Source organism: Chiloscyllium plagiosum, unplaced genomic scaffold (genome assembly GCF_037043375.1).
Source record: "Chiloscyllium plagiosum isolate Xiang-an unplaced genomic scaffold, Cpla_swu_hap1 HiC_scaffold_16, whole genome shotgun sequence".
Classification (NCBI taxonomy): domain Eukaryota; kingdom Metazoa; phylum Chordata; class Chondrichthyes; order Orectolobiformes; family Hemiscylliidae; genus Chiloscyllium; species Chiloscyllium plagiosum.
The window spans coordinates 31,315,605-31,339,065 of NW_028270154.1; the positions used below are offsets into that span (position 1 = coordinate 31,315,605).

Sequence of the window (23,461 nt, forward strand, 5' to 3'; positions counted from 1 at the left end):
AAATGTCAGATGATTTACATGACATTATGAATCATTGTGGGTGGCACGGTGGCACAGTGGTTAGCACTGCTGCCTCACAGCGCCTGAGACCCGGGTTCAATTCCCGCCTCGGGCGACTGACTGTGTGGAGTTTGCACGTGCTCCCCGTGTCTGCGTGGGTTTCCTCTGGGTGCTCCGGTTTCCTCCCACTGTCCAAAGATGTGCATTCAGGTGAATTGGCCATGCTAAATTGCCTGTAGTGTTAGGTAAGGGGTAAATGTAGGGGTATGGGTGAGTTGCGCTTCGGCGGGTCGGTGTGGACTTGTTGGGCCGAAGGGCCTGTTTCCACACTGTAATGTAATCTAATCTAAATAATCTAATCTAATCATCAGGTTGAAAGGTGCTAAATGGTATGTGACTGCTAAAATGATGGCATCAGTAGGAGAGGAGCAAGTGAATATGAAATGTCAGATAAATACTGGTGCTTAATGCAACATCATGTGTTTTATGGACCTATTAGAAGTAGTTCAAGATAGTGACACAAAAATCAAGCCCTTGAAATTAAGGTAAATATGTACAAAAAATGCACATATTTTATTTTGCTTTGTTTTAGGATTATGGGACAAAATAGGAAAAGGGCAGTGGAAGGAAAAGCCACGTATTTAAACACAGGTTACTGGGAATCATTGTGAATTGTTACTTCAATGTTGCTTCCTTCAAGTAGTGGTGAATGAAATCTGAGATGCCGCAGCACTGGGAATGTTTGTGTGCAGAATAAGATTCATTCAGCAACAGATTACTGATTGGTTTGTGCAGTTGGGATTTGTTCAGGATGCCAGAAGTCATCAGCATGACAACAAATCTCTGTTGGCACCTGGGCAGGTGAATGGCATGTGTATTTACCGTACAAGAAAATAAACCACCCAGGCTGCACACTCTCTTCAGCTCTCTCTCGCTCTATGTATTGAAGTAACCAAAATCTAGATGTTAGCTAAAACAAAACCAGAAGAACTGCAGATGCTGGAAATCAGAAATATAAACAGAAACAGAAATTGCTGGAAAAACTCAGCAGACCTGGCAGCACCTGCGGAGAGAAATCAGGATGTGGAAATGCCAGTGTTGATCCTAGCACCTGATGAAGGAGCAGCACTCCGAAAGCTAGTGTTTTCAAATAAACCCGTCAGAGTATAACCTTGTGTTGTGTGATTTTTGCCTGAGAGAAATCAGAGTTAATGTTTCAGGTCCAGTGACTCTTCTTCAGAACTGATGTTAGCTAGGAAAAGGTTAGAATTTATGCAGAAGGTAGAGTGGAGGAGGGAGTAAGGAGTAAATGATCGGTGGAAATAAACCAAAGAGAGAGAAGAGCAGTTGGACAAACAAAGGAATAGATAATTGTCAGCCTGAGAATTAATAGCTGCTAATGGGGACTATTAATGATTAACAATGGGTTATGTGTAAGAACAGACCATGTGATAACAACGCCTAGTGTATATTGGTTCGGGTGAGGACATGGGAATAGGTGCCTCATGACCTAAAATTGTTGAATTCGATATTGAGTCCAGAAGGCTGTAGAATTCCCAAGCGGAAAATGAGGTGCCGTTCTTCCAGCATTGCAGCAAGCCTGGGACAGAAATATTGGCCAGGGAACAGGTGGTGTGATGAAGTGACAGGCAACTGGAAGCTCAAGGTCTTTCTTCAAACCGAACATAGGCGTTCTGTGAAGTGATTACCCAGTTTACACATTGTGAGCAGCGAATACTGTAGACTAGAGTGTGTGATGTGCATGTAAAGCATTGCTTCACCTGGAAGGTGTGTTTGGGCCCTTGGATAGTGAAGAGGGAGAAAATAAATGGACAGATATTACACCTTCTGGGGTTACAAGAGAAGGTGCCATGGCGCAAGCTGGAAGAACAGCACCTCATTTCCCACTTGGGAACTCTACATTAGATTCCACATTAATACCACAACCACAATGAAACACCCTCAATACCCTCAGACAAGCACATTTTTGGGAATCTTTTCCTGATTCTGTTGCATTTCAAATATTTAGACACTGGATCTCTAACGCTCTTGTGACATGTAACTCTTAGTTAATTTTTATTTATTATGTTAATAATTAATCCAAATATTGCAACTTTATTTTGCTTGTTTCATAACAACAGAACATGTTACTGTTTGTGTACTTTCTTGTGGATCCCTAAATAGTCTCCTATATATCATCGAATCCCTACGGTGCAGAAACAGGCCATTTGGCCCAACAAGTTCACATCGACCCTCCGGGGAGTATCCCACCCAGATCCACTCCCCCACCCTATTACCCTACATCTCTCCTGACTAATGTACCTAGCCTACACATCCCTGAACACTATGGGCAATTTAGTGGGGCCAATCCACCTAACCTGCACAGCTTTGTACTGTGGGAGGAAACCAGAGCAAACCCATGCAGACACAGACAGTCGCCCAAGGCTGGAATTGAACACAGATCCCTGGCACTGTGAGGCAGTGGTGCTAACCACTGAGCCACCATGCCACCCCTCTGTTTCCTAAATAGTAAGATTTGCTGATACAAAACGTCCAATGGAAGAGTACTTAGGCTGTGTTCAGTATTTAAAGTAGTTGGATCAGGTTTGTAGAGCACCCGTTTTGTATTAGTTGCTCCAAAATCTGATGTCATTGAGTGAAATTTTAAACAGTGTTAATGAATTTACATCATAAAAACAGACATTTGGCCTCAGTGGTCTATGCCATTATTTATGCTTGAGCCTGTTCCCATCTTATTTCATTTAATTCTAAAGCATATCCTAAACATTCTTTTTCTCACATGCACTAATTCTCTTCCCCCTAACTGTATCCAAGTTATTTACTTCAGCTCCTCCATGTGGTAGCATGTTGCATGCTCTAACCATTCTCTGGGTAAAAATGATTCTGCTAAATTCTTTATTGGATTTAACTTCTCTTTTCCAGAGCAGAGGGAAGTTCTGTAGTCTTCCCTAATAATTATAAACTTTCAGATTGAGTATCATCCTTGTATATTGTTGGCATTAGGATAAGGTTTATGTAGGTGAAGTTACAGATAGATAGTATAGTAAAGAAGGCGTTTGGTAAGCTTGCCTTTATGAGTCAGTGTATTGAGTATAGGAGTTGGGATGTCTTGTTACAGCTGTACAGGACATTGGTTAGGTCACTTTTGGAATAGAGAGTTGGTGTTTCGGGCAAAAGTCCTTCATCGGGAATGAGCTTTTGCCTGAAACATCGATTCTCCTGCTCCTCAGATGCTGCCTGACCTGCTGTGCTTTTCCAGCATCACACTCTCATCTCTAATCATTAGCATCTGCAGTTGTCACTCTGTCCCACTTTTGGAATACTGCATTCAATTCTGGTCTCCCTGCTACAGGAGACCAATTCCATGGTTTATATCTCTATACTTCTGTGGCTGTATGAGGGTTAACTTCTCCATTGTCTTTGTATCCTTTTTGTGGCATATAATCTAGACAAAATTCTTCAATTGATTTACTTCCATGGTTCATCAATTCTCTGAACATCAACTCTCTGAAGGAATTTTACATGACTTCCCAAAATACTACTTATGCCATTGTTTATGCTAACAGGTCCTAAACCTAAAAGTCAAATTAACACATGATCAGAATATGAACTGGGTTACACCAGAGCAGTAGTGGCCTCATGATAATGTGCTATTGTGGTGCTGTGGTAGTGTCCCTACTACTGAGCCAGGAGCTCAGAGGTGTGTAATAACATTTCTGAACAGCTTGATTAGAAAATATTTATGAATAGGAGCAGAAGTCAAACAACCATAGCTGATATGATTGTAACTCACAGACCATAAGACTTCACGAGTATTGTTCCATGTGAAATGTTATTAAATCTACAAACAGAGGTTTTCTGTTCACAGATACAATTTACATTGGCTAGTTAGGCATAATTGCTAAGACTATCAGGATGACACATCTAACTTAATCAGGATCTAAAGCTGCACTCCCCAATTCCGACTCAGTACTGTGAGAGATCAGCAGATTGGTGAGAGCCCAAGGTAATCGCCAACATCAGCCCTTTCAGAACCATTACCTTATACAAACTGATACAATGATTTACGTAAAAGAGAAAAGGCACTTTTATTTGTTTCCATTGCCTTTCAAATTTAATCTTATTGTCAATTGATATTCAAAAATACTGCATCATTTTCTTTCTCCTCCCTATCCTGGTCAAGCTCCATTTTTCACCTCATCGCTGCTTAAATTGTGCAATCACTGCCTTCTCTGAGTTGTCTGAAACAAGCCAAGGTGATAAAATCCTCCAGATAACTTAATAGAAACCGAAAGAACTGCAATGCTGTAAATCAGAAATGAAACAGAAGTTGCTGGAAAAACTCTGTAGGTCTGGCAGCATCTGTGAGTGAAATCAGTGTTAACGTTTCAGGTCCGGTGACCCTTCCTTCAAGGAGAACTACCTACTTGAGTTCTGAGGAAGGGTCACTGGACCCGAAATGTTAACGCTTTTCCAGCAACTTCTGTTTTTGCCTCCACATAACTTGCTATGTGGATTAAGTTTCAAGAGCATTCAACTTAAGTGTTATAAATGAACAGAAAGTGATTTTTCTATCGCAATGGCAATAGTAGAAAGTGGAACAAATTTAGCAAATAAATCATAATTACCATTGTTCTTGACCTGGTTATTCTCTTTTGACAGGATCAGAACTTCTTGGAAAATCCATTAGAATTACATACTGCACACTGGGAGTTGGCATTTCCTATGCATTCGGGTATATGTTCTTGCCTTTGGTTGCGTACTTTATACGAAGCTGGAAGATGTTGCTTTTCATCCTGTCTCTTGTTGGCCTGATATACATACCTTTATGGTGGTAAGTGGATATTAGAAACCTAACCTATTTAATCAGTACAGTCATAGTCATAGAGTCATACAGCACAGACACTGACCCTCCGGTTCAACCAGTCCACGCTGAACATAATCCCAAACTAAAGCAGTCCCGCCTACCTGCACTTAGCCCATATTCCTCCAAGCATTTCTTTATTCACGTACTTATCTAAATATCTTTTAAACATTTAAACATGTACCTGCATTCACTACTTCTTCTGGAAGTTAATTCCATACACAAACCATTTTCTGTGTAAAAAATTGCCCCTTGTATCTTTTTTAAATCTTTCCCCTCTCACCTTAAAAATATGCCACCTTGTCTTGAAATCCTCCACCCTCAGGAAAAGATGCCTGTCATTCACCTTATCTAGACCCCTCATGATTTTGTAAACCGCGATACGGTCACCCCTCAACCTCCTACATTCCACTGGAAAATGCCCCATCCTATCTAGCCTGTCCTGAGAACTCAAACCCTCTATTCCTAGCAACAGCCTGGTAAATCTCTTCTGAACTTTAGTAATATCCTGCCTATAACAAAGCAGCCAGAAATGGATACAGTAGTCCAGAAGAAGCCTGACCAACATCCTGTACAACCATAACATCCCAACTCCTATACTCACAAAAATCTGAGCAATGAAGGCAAGTCCTCTAAATGCCTTGCTAATGCATAACCCTCCAGTTTAGGTGCAGTTTGTATTTCTTGTACCAGTCCCACTTTCCCTGGAAGACATCCCAATAATATATCTGAAGCCTGCCCGCTCGCCCCCCCCCCCCGCCCCCCACCAGTATGTAATGTCACAATAATAAAGGCAAAGTTATATAGCCTTAAGAAACAGTTAACATTAATTTCCTTTACTGAGCTGAAAATGTGTTGCTGGAAAAGCGCAGCAGGTCAAGCAGCATCCAAGGAGCAGGAGAATCGACGTTTCGGGCATGAGCCCTTCTTCAGGAATGAGGAAAGTGTGTCCAGCAGGCTAAGATAAAAGGTAGAGAGGAGGGACTTGGGGGAGGGGCGTTGGAAATACGATCTGTTCCAACGCCCCTCCCCCAAATCCCTTCTCCCTACCTTTTATCTTAGCCTGCTGGACACACTTTTCTCATTCCTGAAGAAGGGCTCATGCCCGAAACGTCGATTCTCCTGCTCCTTGGATGCTGCCTGACCTGCTGCGCTTTTCCAGCAACACATTTTCAGCTCTGATCTCCAGCATCTGCAGTCCTCACTTTCTCCTCATTAATTTCCTTTAACCAGGAACAATGCCCAACCTGTAACGATAAAATGCAAGGTACAGTTCAATTGGAGAGAGAGAGAAATTGCAAGTAGGAAGGTATGATTTGGAAGGTAATTTCTGTAACTGTCTCTACAGTTGCACATGCTCATTTTGTCTTGTTTCAGCTCCTATTTGCATGTGTAATTGACCATGAAATCACAAGCTTGTTTCAATTTGTTAGAATATTTTAGGCACATTTATTACTGTGATGCATTATTATACTGCCATATTATTTTTTATTTGAACAAACAAATTATTAGTAATTGATGCTTTTATGGATATGTGAGAAGTTTACACAATAATAGCATGAATGGTCTGAATCAGTCAGACTGATAGATAGGTGGTTTGTAAGACCAACTTACAAATGGTTGTACCTGTGAAGAAGATCCTCATTTTTACAAATATTTTCTCACTTTTACAAAGAGATGTTTTATGTTGTACCATATTGTGTTCCAACTTGCACACAAATCAACTTACAAACATACTCAAGGGTGGAATGTGTTCACAACCTAGGAACTGCCTGTATTAAGGTTTCCAAATTTGAATAGAGAATGAGATCTAAAATCACACTGTATCTATCCTCCTGTGACACACCAGCTTCATCTGCCTGTATGAATTGTTGGGTGTGAGTTTGGAGGTGAAAACATTCTTAAAACCTCAATAGTAAATGTCACATGTTTATGAGAACAATTAAACACCTGATTAGTACTGTTGCCTCACAGTGCCAGGAATATGGGTTTGCTTCCTGCCCCGGGCGACTATCTGTGTAAAGTTTGCACATTCTCCCTGTGTCTGCATGTGTTTTGTTCAGTTTCCTCCCACAGTCCAAAGAGGTGCAGGTAACGCGGACTGGCCATGCTAAATCACCCATAGTGTCCAGGGATGTACATGCTGGTGGATTAGACACGAGAAATGTAAGTTTAACGGGATAGGATAGAGGGGTGGGTCTGAGTGGGGTGCTCTTCCGAGGGTTGGCGTGGACCTGATGGGCCAAATGGCCTGTTTCCATACTGTAGGGATTCTATGATTCAATGAAATGCTGACCAACTGATTAAAAGCATCAGATCCTGGAAATTGTCTATTCAGTGCTACCAGTTTGACAGGCTCTTCCCCACTGATGATAGCTCCATCAATTCAATAATAACTACCCTAAGATTCATGCTGATCTGTTGCTACCTAGCCCATAAAGATCTCATCAGTCATTCACCCACCTTCTACCTCTGGCACATGTGGCTCTGAACAAAAGCCAGTAGAATCTCAAGCTTTTGATATATACTGAGTCATGGAAATACACCTTTCAATGAACGTATTGGCACATACAAATCTTAATTCTATAGGTAAATTTAATCAAGGTATTCTGAAATATTTTATTGGTGCTGCTAAAACCTAAAAAAATTAGTCTCAGCGGTGGAAAACAAAGAATATAAGAAAATGAGGCCTTTGGAAAAATGGACACATGACTTAAGAGGAGATGTGATAGTGAATTCAAAGTGATGAAATGCAACAGAGCAAATTATGCATTTGGAACACAAGAGGAAATTTGCAGCACATGTCAGATAGTGCACAATAAATGGAATAGAAATAGAGTATCTCTATAGCAGAAAGATCAATACCTCTAAATGTACACAACCAAAGCTATGAACAGTCAAAACATTGTCTCATGAATGTGACTTTTCATATCATAATTTTTGAACTGTACTTTTGATGTCAACACATATATTAGTTAGGTCTTTTCCTAAGATGTTAAAACTGCATTTTTAACCTTCTTTGCCTGGTAGAAACAGGAGTATAGAGTAATGTTTGGGCAGTTGAAATGTCCTTTAATAACTTTTCTTTCGAAAGCTACCCTTTACACCCTTGGTCTCTTGTCCAGAACCTAAGGCTAAACTATCCACCCAAATCCAGTGGGTTATTTTGTTAAATATCATAGGAGCACATATCAGCACCTTCTCAAGGTTCAACATTGCCCTTGAGAAGGTGCTGATAAGCTGCATTCTTGAACTGCTGCAGAATAGATAAACTCATGATTAAACTAAGGAGGGGTTTTCAAATTTTTGCCTTGGAGACAGTAAAGGAAAAACAATATACAGTAGAAATTCCTTTTAATGCAAATGTTTGAGTCTTAACAGCTGGATCACATTAATAAGAAAGCTCCAGTTTTCTCTTTTTTAATTAGGCAAAATGAAGATTAACCCTTTTGGGAAGCATGAGATCCCATTTATTAGTAAATTCCACCATACTTCAAAGTCATTTTATTGTGTGATTCGGAAGTTGCAATAGTGGTGTCCTTGTCTTTCTAATTGATGATGGCAGATTTGTAAGGTGCTAATAAAGGAGCCTTGAAATGTTTTAGGATATCATGTAAATGGTACACATTCGTTCACCTGTGTGTGCTGATAAAGGGAGTCAATGTTCAAAATAATGGATAAAGTAATGATTAAGTAGCTGCCATCAGCTTCTTGGGTGTTGTGGAGCTAAACTTCTCAGGGCAAGTGGAAAATATTAGATTACCCTCCTGACTTATCTTACAAATTGTGTTCAGGTTTTGGGTGAGACAGGATGTGAGTTACTCAGCATAGAATACTCAGACTGTGTTCTATTCTGATTGCCACAGTGTTTATATGTCCGGTAATGCTAAGTTCCCTATTGATGTTGAGCCTTAGGTTGTTGCAACTGAAGGATTCAGCAAGAACTTTTGCCATTAATTGACAAAGAGAAATGTTAGGTTCCCTCTTTTTGGAGATGCTCATTGTCAGGCACTTGTGTGTCTTCGGATTATCTAAGAAGGTCTAAATACTACAGAACACCTTGCAAGCATTTATGAACATCCCCATCTCTGATCTAATGTTGACGAAGCAACTAAAGAATCTTGGGTCTAGGACACTGCCCTGAGGAAGTTCTGCAGTGATGTACTGGCCCTGGGATGATTTACCTCCCTGCAACCATACCACCATATTTCTTTATGTTATGTTAAGTCTGATTTCAATCAGTGAAAACTTTTACCCCAGATTACCAGTGATATCAATTTTGCTTGGGCTGCATTAAACCACATTGGGTCAAAGGCTGCCTTGATATTGAGGGCAGTCACATTCATCTCATTTCTGGAATTTGTTTTTTTTCCAAATCTGAAGATCCAGAGCTCAATGTTCCTGGTGAACCCCAAATTGCATGTCAGTGAGTACATTATTGGTGAGTTAAATACTATTTAATAGTCGCTTGTCATGGTTCCATCAAAGTGATGATAATTGGGAATAGACTAGTGGGGTAGTAATTGGATCTGGTCTGTTCTTGATGGATACTACATTGCTGGGCTGTTTTACACGTTCTCAGGGTGGATCAGTGGCTCAGTGGTTATCACTGCTCCCTCACAGCACCAAGAACCCAGGTTTGATTCCAGCCTCAGGTGACTGTTTGTGTGGAGTTTGCACATTCCCCCTATGTCTGTGTGCGTTTCTTCCAGGTGTTCCAGTTTCCTCCCACAATCCAAAAGTGTGCAGGTTAGGTGGATTTTAGATCAGAGTGTTGCTGGAAAAGCACAGCAGGTCAGGCCGTATCAGAGGAGCAGGACAATCAACGTTTTGGGCAAAACGCTTCATCAGGAATAGAGGCAGGGAGCCTCCAAGGTGGAGAGATAAATGGGAGGGGTGGGGCTAGGGATAAGGTAGCAAAGCGTACAATAGGTGAATGGGGGTGGGGATGGAGGTGATAGGTCAGAGGGGAGGGTGGAGCAGATAGATGGGAAGGGAGATTGGCAGATAGGACAGGTCATGAGGACAATACTGAGCAGGAAGGTTGGAACTGGGGTAAGGTGGGGGGAGGGGAAATGAGGAAACTGGTGAAGTCCACATTGATGCCCTGGGGTTTAAGTGTTCCGAGGCAGAAGATGAGGCGTTCTTCGTCCAGGCGTCGGTTGGTGAGGGAGCGGCGGTGAAGGAAGCCCAGGACCTGCATGTCCACGGCAGAGTGGGAGGGGAGTTGAAATGTTGGGCCACGGGGCGGTGGGGCTGATTGGCGCAGGTGTCCCGGAGATGTTCCCTAAAGCACTCTGTGAGGAGGCATCCAGTCTACCCAATGTAGAGGAGACCACATTGGGAGCAATGGATACAATAAATGACATTGGTGGATGTACTGATGAAACTTTGGTGGATGTGGAAGGCTTCTTTGGGGCCTTGGATGGAGGTGAGGGAGGAGGTGTGGGTGCAGGTTTTGCAATTCCTGCGGTGGCAGTGGAGGGTGCCAGGACGGGAGGGTGGGTTGTTGGGGGTGTGTGGACTGGGTTACGTGGATTGACCATGGGAAATGCAGGGTGACACAGATAGGGTAAGGGGTGTTCTAAATGCTTTTCAAAGGGTCAGTTATGGGTTTAATGTCCTGCTTCCAGACTGTAGGGAATCTATGATTCTAAGAAGGTGCCTGTGTCGTAGTTATACTGGAACAAGCTGCAGAGTAGTTATGCACCTAGATCTGGAGCACATGTCTTCAGTACTATAGCTAAGATGTTAGGGCCATAGTTCGTGCTGCATCTGCATTGGCCAATTCTTTATCAAGTGGAGCGTAACAAATTGGCTGATAGCTTGCATCTGTGGTGGTGGGCAGCTCCAGAGGCACTTCTGGCTGCAGGTGACTGCAAATGCTTCATTGTGGGTTTTACATGATGTACTGTGCTGTGTTGACAATGTTTGCAGAGCCTCTTTCCTCCGTTTGTTCTTTTTGAATTTTCTTTATCATTCACAACTGGATATTGCAAGACTGTAGAGGTTTGATTTGATCTGTTGGTCATGGGATCATCTAGCTTGGTCAGCAGCGTTCTGCTGCAAGTAGTTTCTCTCTCACACCCACACTCTCCCTCTCACACACACACTCTCTCTCTCACACACACTCTCTCTCTCTCTCACACACACACTCTCTCTCTCTCTCACACACACTCTCTCTATCTCTCTCACACACACTCTCTCTCATACACACACACTCTCTCTCAGCGTTTTAGCATGCAAGTAGTTTTGTGTTGGAACGTTCCCAAGTTGGTGTTTCATATTTCGGTCCTGGTGCTGTCCAAAGTTAGACTCATTTATCTCCTGATCAAATTAACAGCCAACATTTCACTTCCCATCTGGTTCAATTGAGTGGGAATAGCAAATAATCTGCTTAAAATGACCATTGGAAGGTAGGTGCTGAGTGCCATTGTTATGGAAATAATAGGTGAGTGACTTATGATTTTTGAATGTCGTGCCACAATTTGCTGGAAATTTGTGCTAAACAGACTCTCATTCAAAATATTGTAGGAATAACAATGTCTAATAGAAGTGTTTTGACAGCTGCAGATGTTCTTACTTTCCCCAAAACTGATTCTATTTTTATATTAGTATCGATTTGGTTTGTGCCCTAAACATGGAATATGCCAAGACAGCTGAAGCAGAAGAGTCCCATAATGCTGGTTTCTGTATTTACACTGCTGCAGTACAGCATCACTGATCAAATGAAACCCAGTGCAGAATTTCTACCTGTAATGAAAGCAATTGATTCTCATGTCCATGTTGACAAATTTATTATCCCTGATTGTGAAATCCCAATAGTGGTGCACATTGTACAAGGTAATGATTCTGAGAGGGTTAATGTCAGAGTTTGCAATACCGTTCCACCAAATCTGATGATATCATTACAACTTGGGTGAGAAAAAGGCAGAAAATCTTAGGACCTCAAAAATGACGGATGGTTATCCTTGATCTCTTTGTGGTCTCAATAACAATGTAGAAATGATTAATGTAACTTATCCTTGATTGCTGTTGTGTGGTGAATTACTCTTTGTTTCCAAGTGCCCCTTATTAAGATTCACTGGTGGCTTTCCTCTACCACTGGAAATTAAAGGAAATGGTAACAGAAAACCAGTCCAACCACAAGCTGGTAGTGGTTGGTACTCCAAGGAGTGTCAGAGGCTGAGGGGTTGACCTTGTAGAGGTTTATAAAATCATGAGAAGCATGGTTAAGGTAAATAGACAAGGTCGGGGAGTCCAAAACTAGAGGGCATAGGTTTACGATGAAAGTGGAAAGATTTAAAAGGGACCTATGGAGCAACTTTTTCAGACAGAGGGTGGACCATTTATGAAATAACCTGCCAGAAGAGGAGGTGAAGGTGGATAGAAAAACAACATTTAAAAGGCACCTGGATGGGTACATGAATAGGAAGGGTTTACAGGGATATGGGCCTAATGCTGGCAAATGGGACTAGATCAATGTAGGATATCTGGTTGGCATAGGGAAGTTGCACCAAGGGATCTGTTTCCATGTTGTATAACTCTACACTCTATGACTGAGATCAGTTTCCATGCTGTTTTACTCTAGACTTTATGAATGAGATTTTTGCCATACAAGTCCCGCTACTTCTAAAATGTACACACAGGCATGAAAACGGGAATTTACATGATAATGCACTTGCAGTAATGATTCTGCCAGTCCACGTTACAAGGCTGGTAACAATTAAGACTGGATTTCATGTGGGTTGTTTTAGAGATGATTATAGGAGGCACAAAGCCAATTGAAGAGTGAATCCAGCAAGCACAGCTCAATGGAAGGCTTGCTAAGTGAAGTCAACTCTTTATAAAGGACATTTTGAAACAAAAGCAGACCAAGCACTGATGTTTTTCCATTATTTTTGTTCATTTTGGTGGTCAGTCACATTCAGTTTACTAAATTAAACAAGCCCTGTGGAAGCATGGAATGATCATCTCTGATGTTAGGAGATGGAACTTGCAGTGAATCACTCCATAATGGAGGTGGATGATAAAGGACTGGATTAAAATTAAATAAGTAATCATGAGGGGCATGGATAGGATAAATAGACAAGGTCTTTCCCTGCGGTGGGTGAGTCCAGAACTAGAAGGCATAGGTTTAGGGTGGGAAGGGAAAGATATAAAAGGGACCTAAGGGGCAACTTTTTCACACAGATGATGGTGCATGTGTGGAATGGGCAGCCAAATGAAATGGTGGAGGTTAGTATTATTGCAACATTTAAAAGGCAGCTGGATGGGTATATGAATATGAAGGGTTTGGAGGGATATGGGCTGGCAGGTGGGACTAGATTGGGTTGGGATATCTGGTCGGCATGGACGAGTTGAACTGAAGGGTCTGTTTCCATGCTGTACATCTCTATGACTCTATGTTGTTACAATTATATAAGGCATTGCTGATAGAGCATCTGGAATATTGTGTCCAGTTTTGGTCTCCTTACTTGAGAAAGAGGAAGGATGTGGTGACACCAGAGGTAGTTCACAGGAGGTTCACAAAGCTGACTTCAGGGATGAAAGGGCTTTCGTATGGGGGTGTGGTTGAAAAGCTTGGATTTGTAGTTACTTCAGTTCAGAAGAATGCAGCGGGGGGATTTGACTGAGGTATGTAAAAATGCTAAAAGGTATTGATAAGGTGGATGTTGAACAGATGTTCATCCTTGTGGGACAGACTTGAACAAGAGGTCATAGATATAGAGTGAGAGGAGGTAGGTTCAAAACTGAATGAGCAGAAACTACTTGTCTCAGAGGGTAGTGAATCTGTGGAACTCACTGTCATAGAGTGCAGTGGAGGTAGAACTAATCAACAGATTCAGAAAAGAGACAGATTTGTTTCTGATGAAAAGCAGAATAAAGTATGATGGGAAGCAGGCAGGAAAGTGGAGTTGAGACCAAGATAAAATCAAACATCATCATATTAAATGGTAGAGCAGGCAGGAAGGACTGGATTGCCTACTCCCACACCTAATTCCTATGTCCCGATGATAAAATTACTTTTAATTTACACAAGATGAATATTTACAGAAACAATTATCACCTACTTTAATTTTGTCAACTATATTTTCAAAGTAGTTTCACATAATTCCCCACTATCAATGTTTTGGGGGTTAATATTTGACCAGAAACTCAATTGGAGTTGTGACATAAATACAGTGACTACAAGGGCAGGTCAGAGGCTAGAAATACTGCCATAGGTAACTCACTTCCTGACCCTCCAAAGCCTGTCACCATTTACAAAGCACAAGTTAGGAATATGATGGAATACTCCTGGATGAGTGTAATTCCAACAATCCTGACATCATCCAGCCAAAGAGATCACCTTTATTGGGACCACATCCACAAATATCCATTTCCTCCACCACCAAAGCTCAGTTGCACCAGTGTGTACTATCTACAAGATGCATTGCAGAAATTTGCCAAGGATCCTTGGACACCACCTTGTGAACCCACAACCACTTCCATCTGAAAGGTCCAGGGCAGCTTAGAGCGTATGGTCTGATCCACTTGCTTACTTAGTGGGACATGTTTTACATTAATAATGAAACGTGGCTTACCATGAGATGAGGTTTAGTATTGTTGAAACCTGTCTTTCCCTATAATCACCTGAGTAGCTTTATAGTTCTTAAATGTCTATGACCTGGCTCAAAAGGTCCTTTAGAAGCACAAGATGGTAAAAAGATTTATACAACCCTGATTACCCATAGTCGAACTGAAGCTGAGGCTGTTCTTCCTGTTCCCAAGATTCCTGCTTTTTGATGCTGATGTTGTCCCTGGAGTATGTAAGGCCCCTCATTTTAATAATGATCTGGGTCATTCTATCGTTTCATGACAGCAGTTTCACGTGACAATGTAACTAGCATAATTTAGGTATTCCATGTAAATTGAGTTTCTATCTCAGGAAGGGTGTTACAAAAGACAGTATTGGATATTGAAGGTTCTCTATTGATTGAATCAGCCCTAGGAATTGGGCTGTCTCAAAAACAATTCTATTGAAACTCAGATCTCTTGTTCCACCTGAAAGCTTGCAGCATTGCCTCATCAACAGCCCATTCAGTAGTCAATCAAATTGAATGACTTGCCTATCTGTCTGGCTTGATACAATCTAACAGTGAATGTTGCAAACTACCTGGCTTTAATATCTCAGTTCCACTGTTGCATCAACACCTATTCAATGTTATCAATCAAGGTAACTGGTTTGCATATCTGTCTGGTCTGATCCAGTTCCAGCACGCTGTGCTGTTGGTTTTAGTGCCCCAAAAGAGCTGCAAGTTCCCCTCAAAGCCACTCACTATCCTGACTTGGAAACACATTGCTGTTCCATCACTGTCGCTACATCAAATTCCTGGAAATTCCCTTGCTTCCAGCATTGCGGATCTATCTGCAGCCTATGGACTGCAGTGGTACAAGAAGGCATTTCACCACCATCTTCTCAAGGGCAACTAAGGATGGACAATATATCCTTGACAGTCAAAGAAGCCCATATTCCATTAGTGAATATAAAAGAAATCCACTCACAATTGACATGAGGTAGTGACCATCTCTGAAATTTTAATTGATAAAACAGTATCAGAGATTCACATTCCTTCACTTCATTAAAAGACAAATTGATCAAGTTTCTCTGTCTCTTTGAAAATTATTCCATTTGGAATACCTGATGTACACTGAGTTATCTGCAGTGTTATTACCTCAAATATGGCTGGATTGGAGAGCAAAAACTCAATCAAGGTCCTCTCAATCCTGATTGTATGTCAGACAAAAATGGACCATGTTTGTCCTTTGATATTTGGGGAGGCGATGACCAAATGATATTGTCACTTGCCTATTAATCCAGAGATGCAAGTAATGCTCTGGGAACCTGGTTTGAATCCCATCATGGCAGATAGTGGAATTTGAATGAAATAAAAGTCAGAAATTAAGAGTCTATCGATGACCATTAACCCATTGATGAAAATCTCATCTGGTTCACTAATGTCCTTTAGGGAAGGAAACTGCCATCTTTATCTGATCTTCATACATGTGACTCAAGACCAACAGCAATGTGGTTGACTCCAAACTCCCCTCTGGGTAATTAATGCTTGCCCAGCCAGCAATGCCCACATCCTATGAATGAAAAGAAAAGTCTTCTGTAAGTGGGAATGGTGCAAGAATATAATTGCACCAAGTAAACTTTTAGCCTTAATCACTTGCCACTATCGCCACCATCCCATTTTCAAAAGTGAATATTGTGCAGTATTACAAATAAAAAAAAAATCAATTCATACTTATAATTACATGGTGATTTTACATTTAAAAATATTTTGACATTGATTATCCATTCTCATTGATCTATACTTTTCACAGGATATGTGCTAAAAGAAATGCACATTGAAACATGCAAAATGGCTCATATGATGTACTAATGTGTGATGCTGCAAGTTAGTAGATGGTTATATGCACAACCCACACAACCAATAATCACTATAATAGAGTAGACGAGTGTGGTGCTGGAAAAGTACAGCCAATCAGGCAGCGTCCGAGGAGCAGGAGAGTTGACGTTTCGAGCATAAGCTCTTCATCAGGAATGAGGGGGTGGGTGAAGGGGGCTGGGAAATAAATGGGAGGGTGGTGGGGTTGGGGGGAAGCTAGCTGGGAACACAACCTATCATGTTCACACCTTCACCTACCTTTTGCATTCCCAGCTACCTTCCCCCTAGCCCCTCCCCCTTTACATTTATCTCTCAGTCCCCTTGGGCCACCGACTTATCACCTACCTTGAAGAAGTTCTCCTCCTCCCTCGAATAGGCTTGAATTCCACCCCTCCAATCGCAACAACGACAGACCCCTCCTGGTTCTCATCTTCCACCCCACTAACCTCCGAATACATTGCATCATCCTCTGTCATTTCCGCCACCTACAAACAGACCCCACCCCCAGAGATATATTTCCCTCCCCACCCCTATCTGTATTCCGTAGAGACCGTTCCCTCCGTGACTCCGTTGTTAGGTCTATGTCCCCCACCAGCCCACACCCCACCCCAGCACCTTCGCCTGCCACCACAAGAAGTGCAAAGCCTGTGCCCACACCTCTCCCCTCACCTCCGTCCAAAGCCCAAAAGGATTCTTCCATATCCATCAAAGATTTACCTGTATTCCACAAACATCATCTATTGTGCCCGTTGCTCTTGATGTGGTCTCCTCTACGCTGGGGAGACAGGACGCCAACTTTGGGAACGTTTCCGAGAACATCTTCGGGACATACGCACTAAACAACCCCACTGCCCTTTGGCCGAGCACTTTAACTCCCCCTCCCACTCCACCAAGAACATGCAAGTCCTTGGCCTCCACCACCGCCAAACTCTAACCACCCAACACTTGGAGGAAGAATGCCTTATCTTCCTCATTTCTCCTCCTGCCACCTTATCCCAGATCCAACCTTCCAAGAAGGCACCGTCCTCTTGAATTGTCTGACCTGTCCATCTTCCTTCCCACCTATTTGCTCTATGCTCCTCCCTGACCTATCATCTTCACCCCCACCTTCATCTACCTATTGCATTCTCAGCTCCTTTACCCCCAGATCCCCCTTCCCATTTATTTCTCAGCCACCTTGGGCCACCTCCTCATTCCTGATGAAGAGCTTATGCTCAAAACGTCGACTCTCCTGCTCCTCAGATGCTGCCTCACCGGCTGTACTTTTTCAGCACTACACTCTTCGACTCTGATCTCCAGCACCTGCAGTCCTCACTTTTCCCACTACAATAGAGTGAGCAAGATTAAATTAAGATGTTTGATATTGTTTCCTGGTTTGCAGTTTTGGAGTAGTCATGTAAATGTTCACATTAGTAAAACATTTGCTTACACATAAGGAGCAACATGCATGGTGGCTCAATGGTTAGTACTGCTGCCTCACAGTGCCAGGCACCTAGGTTCGATTCCAACCTTGGGTGACTGTTTGCGTGGCATTTGCACATTCTCCCCGTGTCTTGTGGGGGGTTCCTCTGGGTGCTGCAGTTTCCTCCCATGGTCACAAAGATGTGCAGGCTGGACGAATTGGCTGTGCTTAAATTGCCCACAGTGTTCAGGGCTCTTTAGGTTAGGTGCATTAGTCAGGGGAAATGTAGGGTAGTGGGTCTGGGTGGGATAGTCTTTGGAGGGCCAGTACGGACTTGTTGGGCCGAAGGGCCTGTTTCCACACTGTAGGAATTCTAATTCAAAATTCTCACAAGAAGCTTTGGGAAAGATTGATATATAAATACTGCAAATCTATATATATATATATCAGAGTACATGGATTTAGATCATTCCAGATTTCATTCCCGCACCGGAAGCCTGTTTACTTCTGTAGGTTCATGAATAATTCATTTAGCTTTTATACTGCACTCAAGTTTTGCAGCTCTCGGCCACTGCTAGTTTGCCTAAGGTTGTATCAGTCCCTCATCTGAGCAAATTATTTATATAACACATACAGTCTGCATATAATTCCAACTCCCTCAGAATAGAATTGATTAGCTGCATCTCTCACTACCATTGCCAGTCATGTCCTAAAAATGCCCCAAACCAAAACCTTTCCAACCCTCATAACCATCCGAGTTTTCCTCTACATTGAGGGATGCATTTGAGGAGGCAATGGCTGAGTGGTATCATTAGTAGACTATTAATCTACAGATCCAGGGAATGTTTTAGTGAACAGTGTTCAAAATTCACCATAACAGTTGGTGAAATTTGAATTCAATAAAAATCTGGAATTAGGAATGTAATGGTGTTCATGAAACCATTGCCGATTATTGTAAATACCCACCTGGTTCACTCATGTATTTTGGGGAAGGAAATCTGCTGGTCTTACCTGACTCCAGATCCACAACAATGTAGCTGATTCTTAATTGCCCTCGGGGGCCATTAGGGATGGTCAGTAAATGTTGCCTAAGCCAATGGTGTCCACAACCTATTCTCATGAATGAGTAAACAAAAGATAGTTTCAGAAACCTGAATTGTTCAAAAATTCTGGTCCATAAGGTTGTATATGGATGTCACTTTGTCAGCCTTGATGACCAAATTCCAACAGAATTGAATTGAATTTGTTGTCACAAGTACCGAGGCACAGTGAAAATCTTTGTCTTACAAGCAATACAAGCAGATCACAGAGTTAAATAGTATACTGTAGATAAGTAAATAATAGGTAAACAACGGCAAAAACAAAAACACTAGTACAGGTGAATGTTAAGATTTTGTGAGTCCATTCAGTATTCTAACAACAATAGGGTAGAAACTGTTACAAAATCGGCTGGTGCATGTGTTTAGGCTTCTGTACCTTCTCCCTGATGGTAGAGGTTGTAGAAAAGCATTGCCAGGGTGGGATGGATCTTCGAGAATACTGGTGACCTTTCCTCAACAGCGGGCTTGGTAGCCGGATTCTAAAGATGGGAGGTTGGCCTTTGTGAATGTCCGGGCCGAGTTCACCACTCTCTGTAACCGTCTCCGATCTTGAATAGTACAGTTGCCATACCAGGTAGTGATACATCCAGACAGAATGCTCTTGATGGTGCACCTATAAAAGTTGGGAAGGGTATTCGCTGTCATGCCAAATTTTCTCAGCTGCCTGAGGAAGAAGAGACGTTGTTGGGCCTTTGTAACCAGTGCGTCCACATAAAGAATCCAAGAAAGCTTGTTGTGGATGAGCACTCCCAGAAGCTTGACACTCTCCACTCGTTCAACTCTGTGATTTTAATGTGTAGGGGGGCATGAGTAACATTCCACCGAAAGTCAATAATGAGTTCCTTGGTTTTGCTCACCTTGAGAGCTAGGTTGTTCTCAGTGCACCATTTTCCAGGTCTTCCACTTCCCGTCTGTAGTCTGTTTCATCGCCATCTGAGATTTGACCAACTGTGGTAGTGTCATCAGCCAACTCTTAAAAGGCTTAATCCGAGATCACTAAGTTTAGTAATTAGTCTCGAGGGGATAATAGTGTTGAAGGCTGAACTGTAGTCAATGAGTAGGATTCTTGCGTAGCTGTTCTTGGTGTCAATATGTTCTCGGGAGGAGTAAAGTGCAAGTGATATGGCATCTGATGTGTATCTGTTGGTCCAATAGGCAAATTGGCATGGGTCAAGAGTAGAGGGGAGGCTGGAGTTGATTAATGCCATGACCAGCCTTTTAAAGTACTTCATTACCATCGAAGTTAGGATCACTGGGCGGTAGTCATTGAGACATGTTGCGTGAGCCTTCTTAGGCACAGGGATAATGCTGGCCCTCTTTAAACAGGCAGGAACAGTGGCCTGCTGCAGGGAGAGGTTGAAGATGTTCGAGAAGACCTCTGCAGTTGATCTGCGCATGCTCTGAGTGCACGGCCTGATACTCCAGTGTGTGAATCGCTTTCCTTGGATTCACACGAAGGAAAACTGATCTGACCTCTGATGCAGTGACTGTTGGGATAGGTTCGTCAGGATTTGTCAGAATAGGTGTTACCTTTCCGCCGAAATTCTGCTCAAAGCAAGCGTAGAAGGCACTGAGATGATCTGGGAGGGATATATAATCGTCTGCTATCTTGCACTGTCCCTTTTAAGAACCTGTGATGTCATTCAGTCCTTGCCATAGTCTCCGGGTGTCTGTCTGGGTCTCTAGTTTATATCGGTATTGGTTCTTGGCTGTCTTAATGGCTTTGCGAAGGTCATACTTGGATTCCTTATACTTGAGTGGTTCTCATGATTTGAAGGCCTCTCACCTGGTTTTTAGCAGCTATGTCTTGATTCATCTAGGGTTTCTGTTGGGGAACACCTAATTTGACTTCCTTGGTATGCAATCCTCTACACTCTTGTTGATAAAGTCTGTGACAGAGGTGGCGTTTTTGTTCAAGGTACCTGCGGACTGTTTGAACATGGCCCAATCAGCAGATTCCAGACAGCACCGGAGTTGATCCTTTGTCACCTCCGACCAGCACTGGACCTGTATCCGTGAGGGGGTCTCCTGCTTGAGCTTTTGCCTGGAAGCCAGGAGAAGAAACATAGCATTGTGGTCAGAGTTCCCAAAATGAGGGCAGGGGATGGAGCGATAGGCATCTTTCACAGTGATGTAGCAGTGGTAGAATGGTGCTGGGCAAAGATCATAAGCCTGTATAAACCAGGTAAGGGGCTAACATTTACTGATTAACCTACTTGAATCTTTGCTTAAAGGGACTGCTCCTCTAGTATATATCTCTATTACTGGTATAGCACTGAATGCTGAAGCCAAGCACTCACTAATCATCTTTTATTAAGAATGGCTTTGTGCAATAGCTTAAAATTTATAATGTTTTGTTTACCTCATGGGCCGAAGAAAGCTGTGATTTGATATTCTGATATATGTGCTGAAGAACTATATAAAGATGAATTATTGTATTATATTATATTATAATATATTATCCTTTGAATCTTCAGCAAGTAACCTGCCAGTGAAGGGCTACCTGACTTGGTTCATGAACTGAGTTATATTTTACCCAGTTTGAATAAACATTACTGTATTTTTATAATCCTCTATTAAGTTATCCTCAAGCTTCGTCATAGGTGGTTCATTCCTTTTTTTTCCAAATTGTCTGGGAGACAATGAGACATACAGCGAATAGGAAAGTTAAGTTTGGGAATATGAAGTCAAATAAGCAAGTGTAAGAGTTGAACAGCAAGTTGTAATGGATGGTTTGAGTTAATAAACCAAGCAACAAATAAGCACTGACTGTAACAGTAATCAGGATAATGTTGGTGAGGTTACTTTAGGAATATTTTCTTTGATAGCTGGCAAGGTAGCAGCTTTAAATGGCCAATCCGCTCGTCTTCCTCCTTGGGACTTGCTTCCATTTGACTTGGATAGGTTATGAAATGGTTGAAAAGCCCACTGCATAATCTGCAGATTTTCCACATGTGGGACAGATGGTGCATGCAGGATTGGATGGATGGATGACACTTTGACTCCACCTCCACAAACCTTAAAGGATTCTTTCAATTTGTCCAGTGCCCCCTGAGTTTCCCATCTTGGTCGGTTACAAGCCAGGGACTCTCATGAGTCAACTGGGGTGTTTGACCTCTTCAGAAATGCTTTGAGGACATCACAAAAGAGTTTCCAATGTCCCTGGGAGAGGGGAGTATGGTTGCACTAGCAGTGCTTTGAAGAGCCAACAGCAGGTTGTCCAAGTCTCCAAGGCATTTAGGAGTTTGGGGATCACTGATGTGTGGTAATACAAGACTTTAGTTTCAGATTTAAGATGCATTTCATCAAATATTCTTTTCATCATTTAGCCAAAGTCTGAGCTAGCAAATTGGAGACAATAATGAGTTTTGTCATTTTTGGCCACCTTCAATGAAAGGAGGCAGTCAAGACATGGAAAATGTTCCACACATTTTCGAGGATCTATTATTGGGAACTGCATTAAATGACTAAGTTCAGAATTTATGTGACATCTTTATTATGGAGCACACAACAAAAGCAATTTTCTTTCTGAGTAGGACATAGGTATTACTTCTGAAGGATTGATCAAATGCAAGATTTACCATTTGATTAGATTACTTACAGTGTGGAAACAGGCCCTTCAGCCCAACAAGTCAATACCAACTCTTTGAAGAGCAACTCACCCAGACCCATTCCCCTACACCTAACACTATGGGCAATTTAGCATGGCCAATTCATCTGACCTGCACATTTTTGGACTGTGGGAGGAAACCTGAGGACTGGAGTCATACCTGAGGACTGGAGAGAGGCAAATGTAATTCCTCTCTTCAAGAAAGGAAATAGGGAAATCCCTGGCAATTACAGACCAGTAAGTCTCACGTCTGTCATCTGCAAGGTGTTAGAAAGGATTCTGAGGGATAGAATTTATGACCATCTGGAAGAGCATGGCTTGATTAAATGCAGTCAACACGGCTTTGTGAGGGGCAGGTCATGCCTCACAAACCTTATCGAGTTCTTTGAGGATGTGACTAGAAAAGTTGATGAGGGTCGAGCTGTGGATGTGGTGTATATGGACTTCAGCAAGGCATTTGATAAGGTTCCCCATGATAGGCTTATTCAGAAGGTCAGGAGGAATGGGATTCAGGGGAACACAGCTGTCTGGATACAGAATTGGCTGGCCAACAGAAGACAGCGAGTGGTAGTAGAAGGAAAATATTCTGCCTGGAAGTCTGTGGTGAGTGGTGTTCCACAGGGCTCTGTCCTTGGGCCTCTATTGTTTGTAATTTTTATTAATGACTTGGATGAGGGGATTGAAGGATGGGTCAGCAAGTTTGCAGGTGTCGTTGACACTATAGAGGGCTGTTGTAGGCTGCAGCGGGACATTGACAGGATGCAGAGATGGGCTGAGAGGTGGCAGATGGAGTTCAACCTGGATAAATGCGAGGTGATGCATTTTGGAAGGTCGAATTTGAAAGCTGAGTACAGGATTAAGGATAGGATTCTTGGCAGTGTGCAGGAGCAGAGGAATCTTGGTGTGCAGGTACATAGATCCCTTAAAATGGCCACCCAAGTGGACAGGGTTGTTAAGAAAGCATATGGTGTATTGGCTTTCATTAACAGGGGGATTGAGTTTAAGAGTCGTGAGATCTTGTTGCAG

The 23,461-nt window shown here is 42.3% G+C and overlaps 1 protein-coding gene across 1 annotated transcript in view; it reads left to right on the forward strand.

The window, feature by feature from the left end:
• The window catches only part of LOC122556571 (organic cation/carnitine transporter 2-like), a 119,454-nt gene that overhangs the window by 43,996 nt on the left and 51,997 nt on the right, over nucleotides 1-23,461 (forward strand). Inside the window, exon 4 of the mRNA XM_043703391.2 lies at nucleotides 4,684-4,855. Coding sequence (XP_043559326.2) covers nucleotides 4,684-4,855 — 172 coding nt within the window. The remainder of the gene's footprint in view (nucleotides 1-4,683; nucleotides 4,856-23,461) is intronic.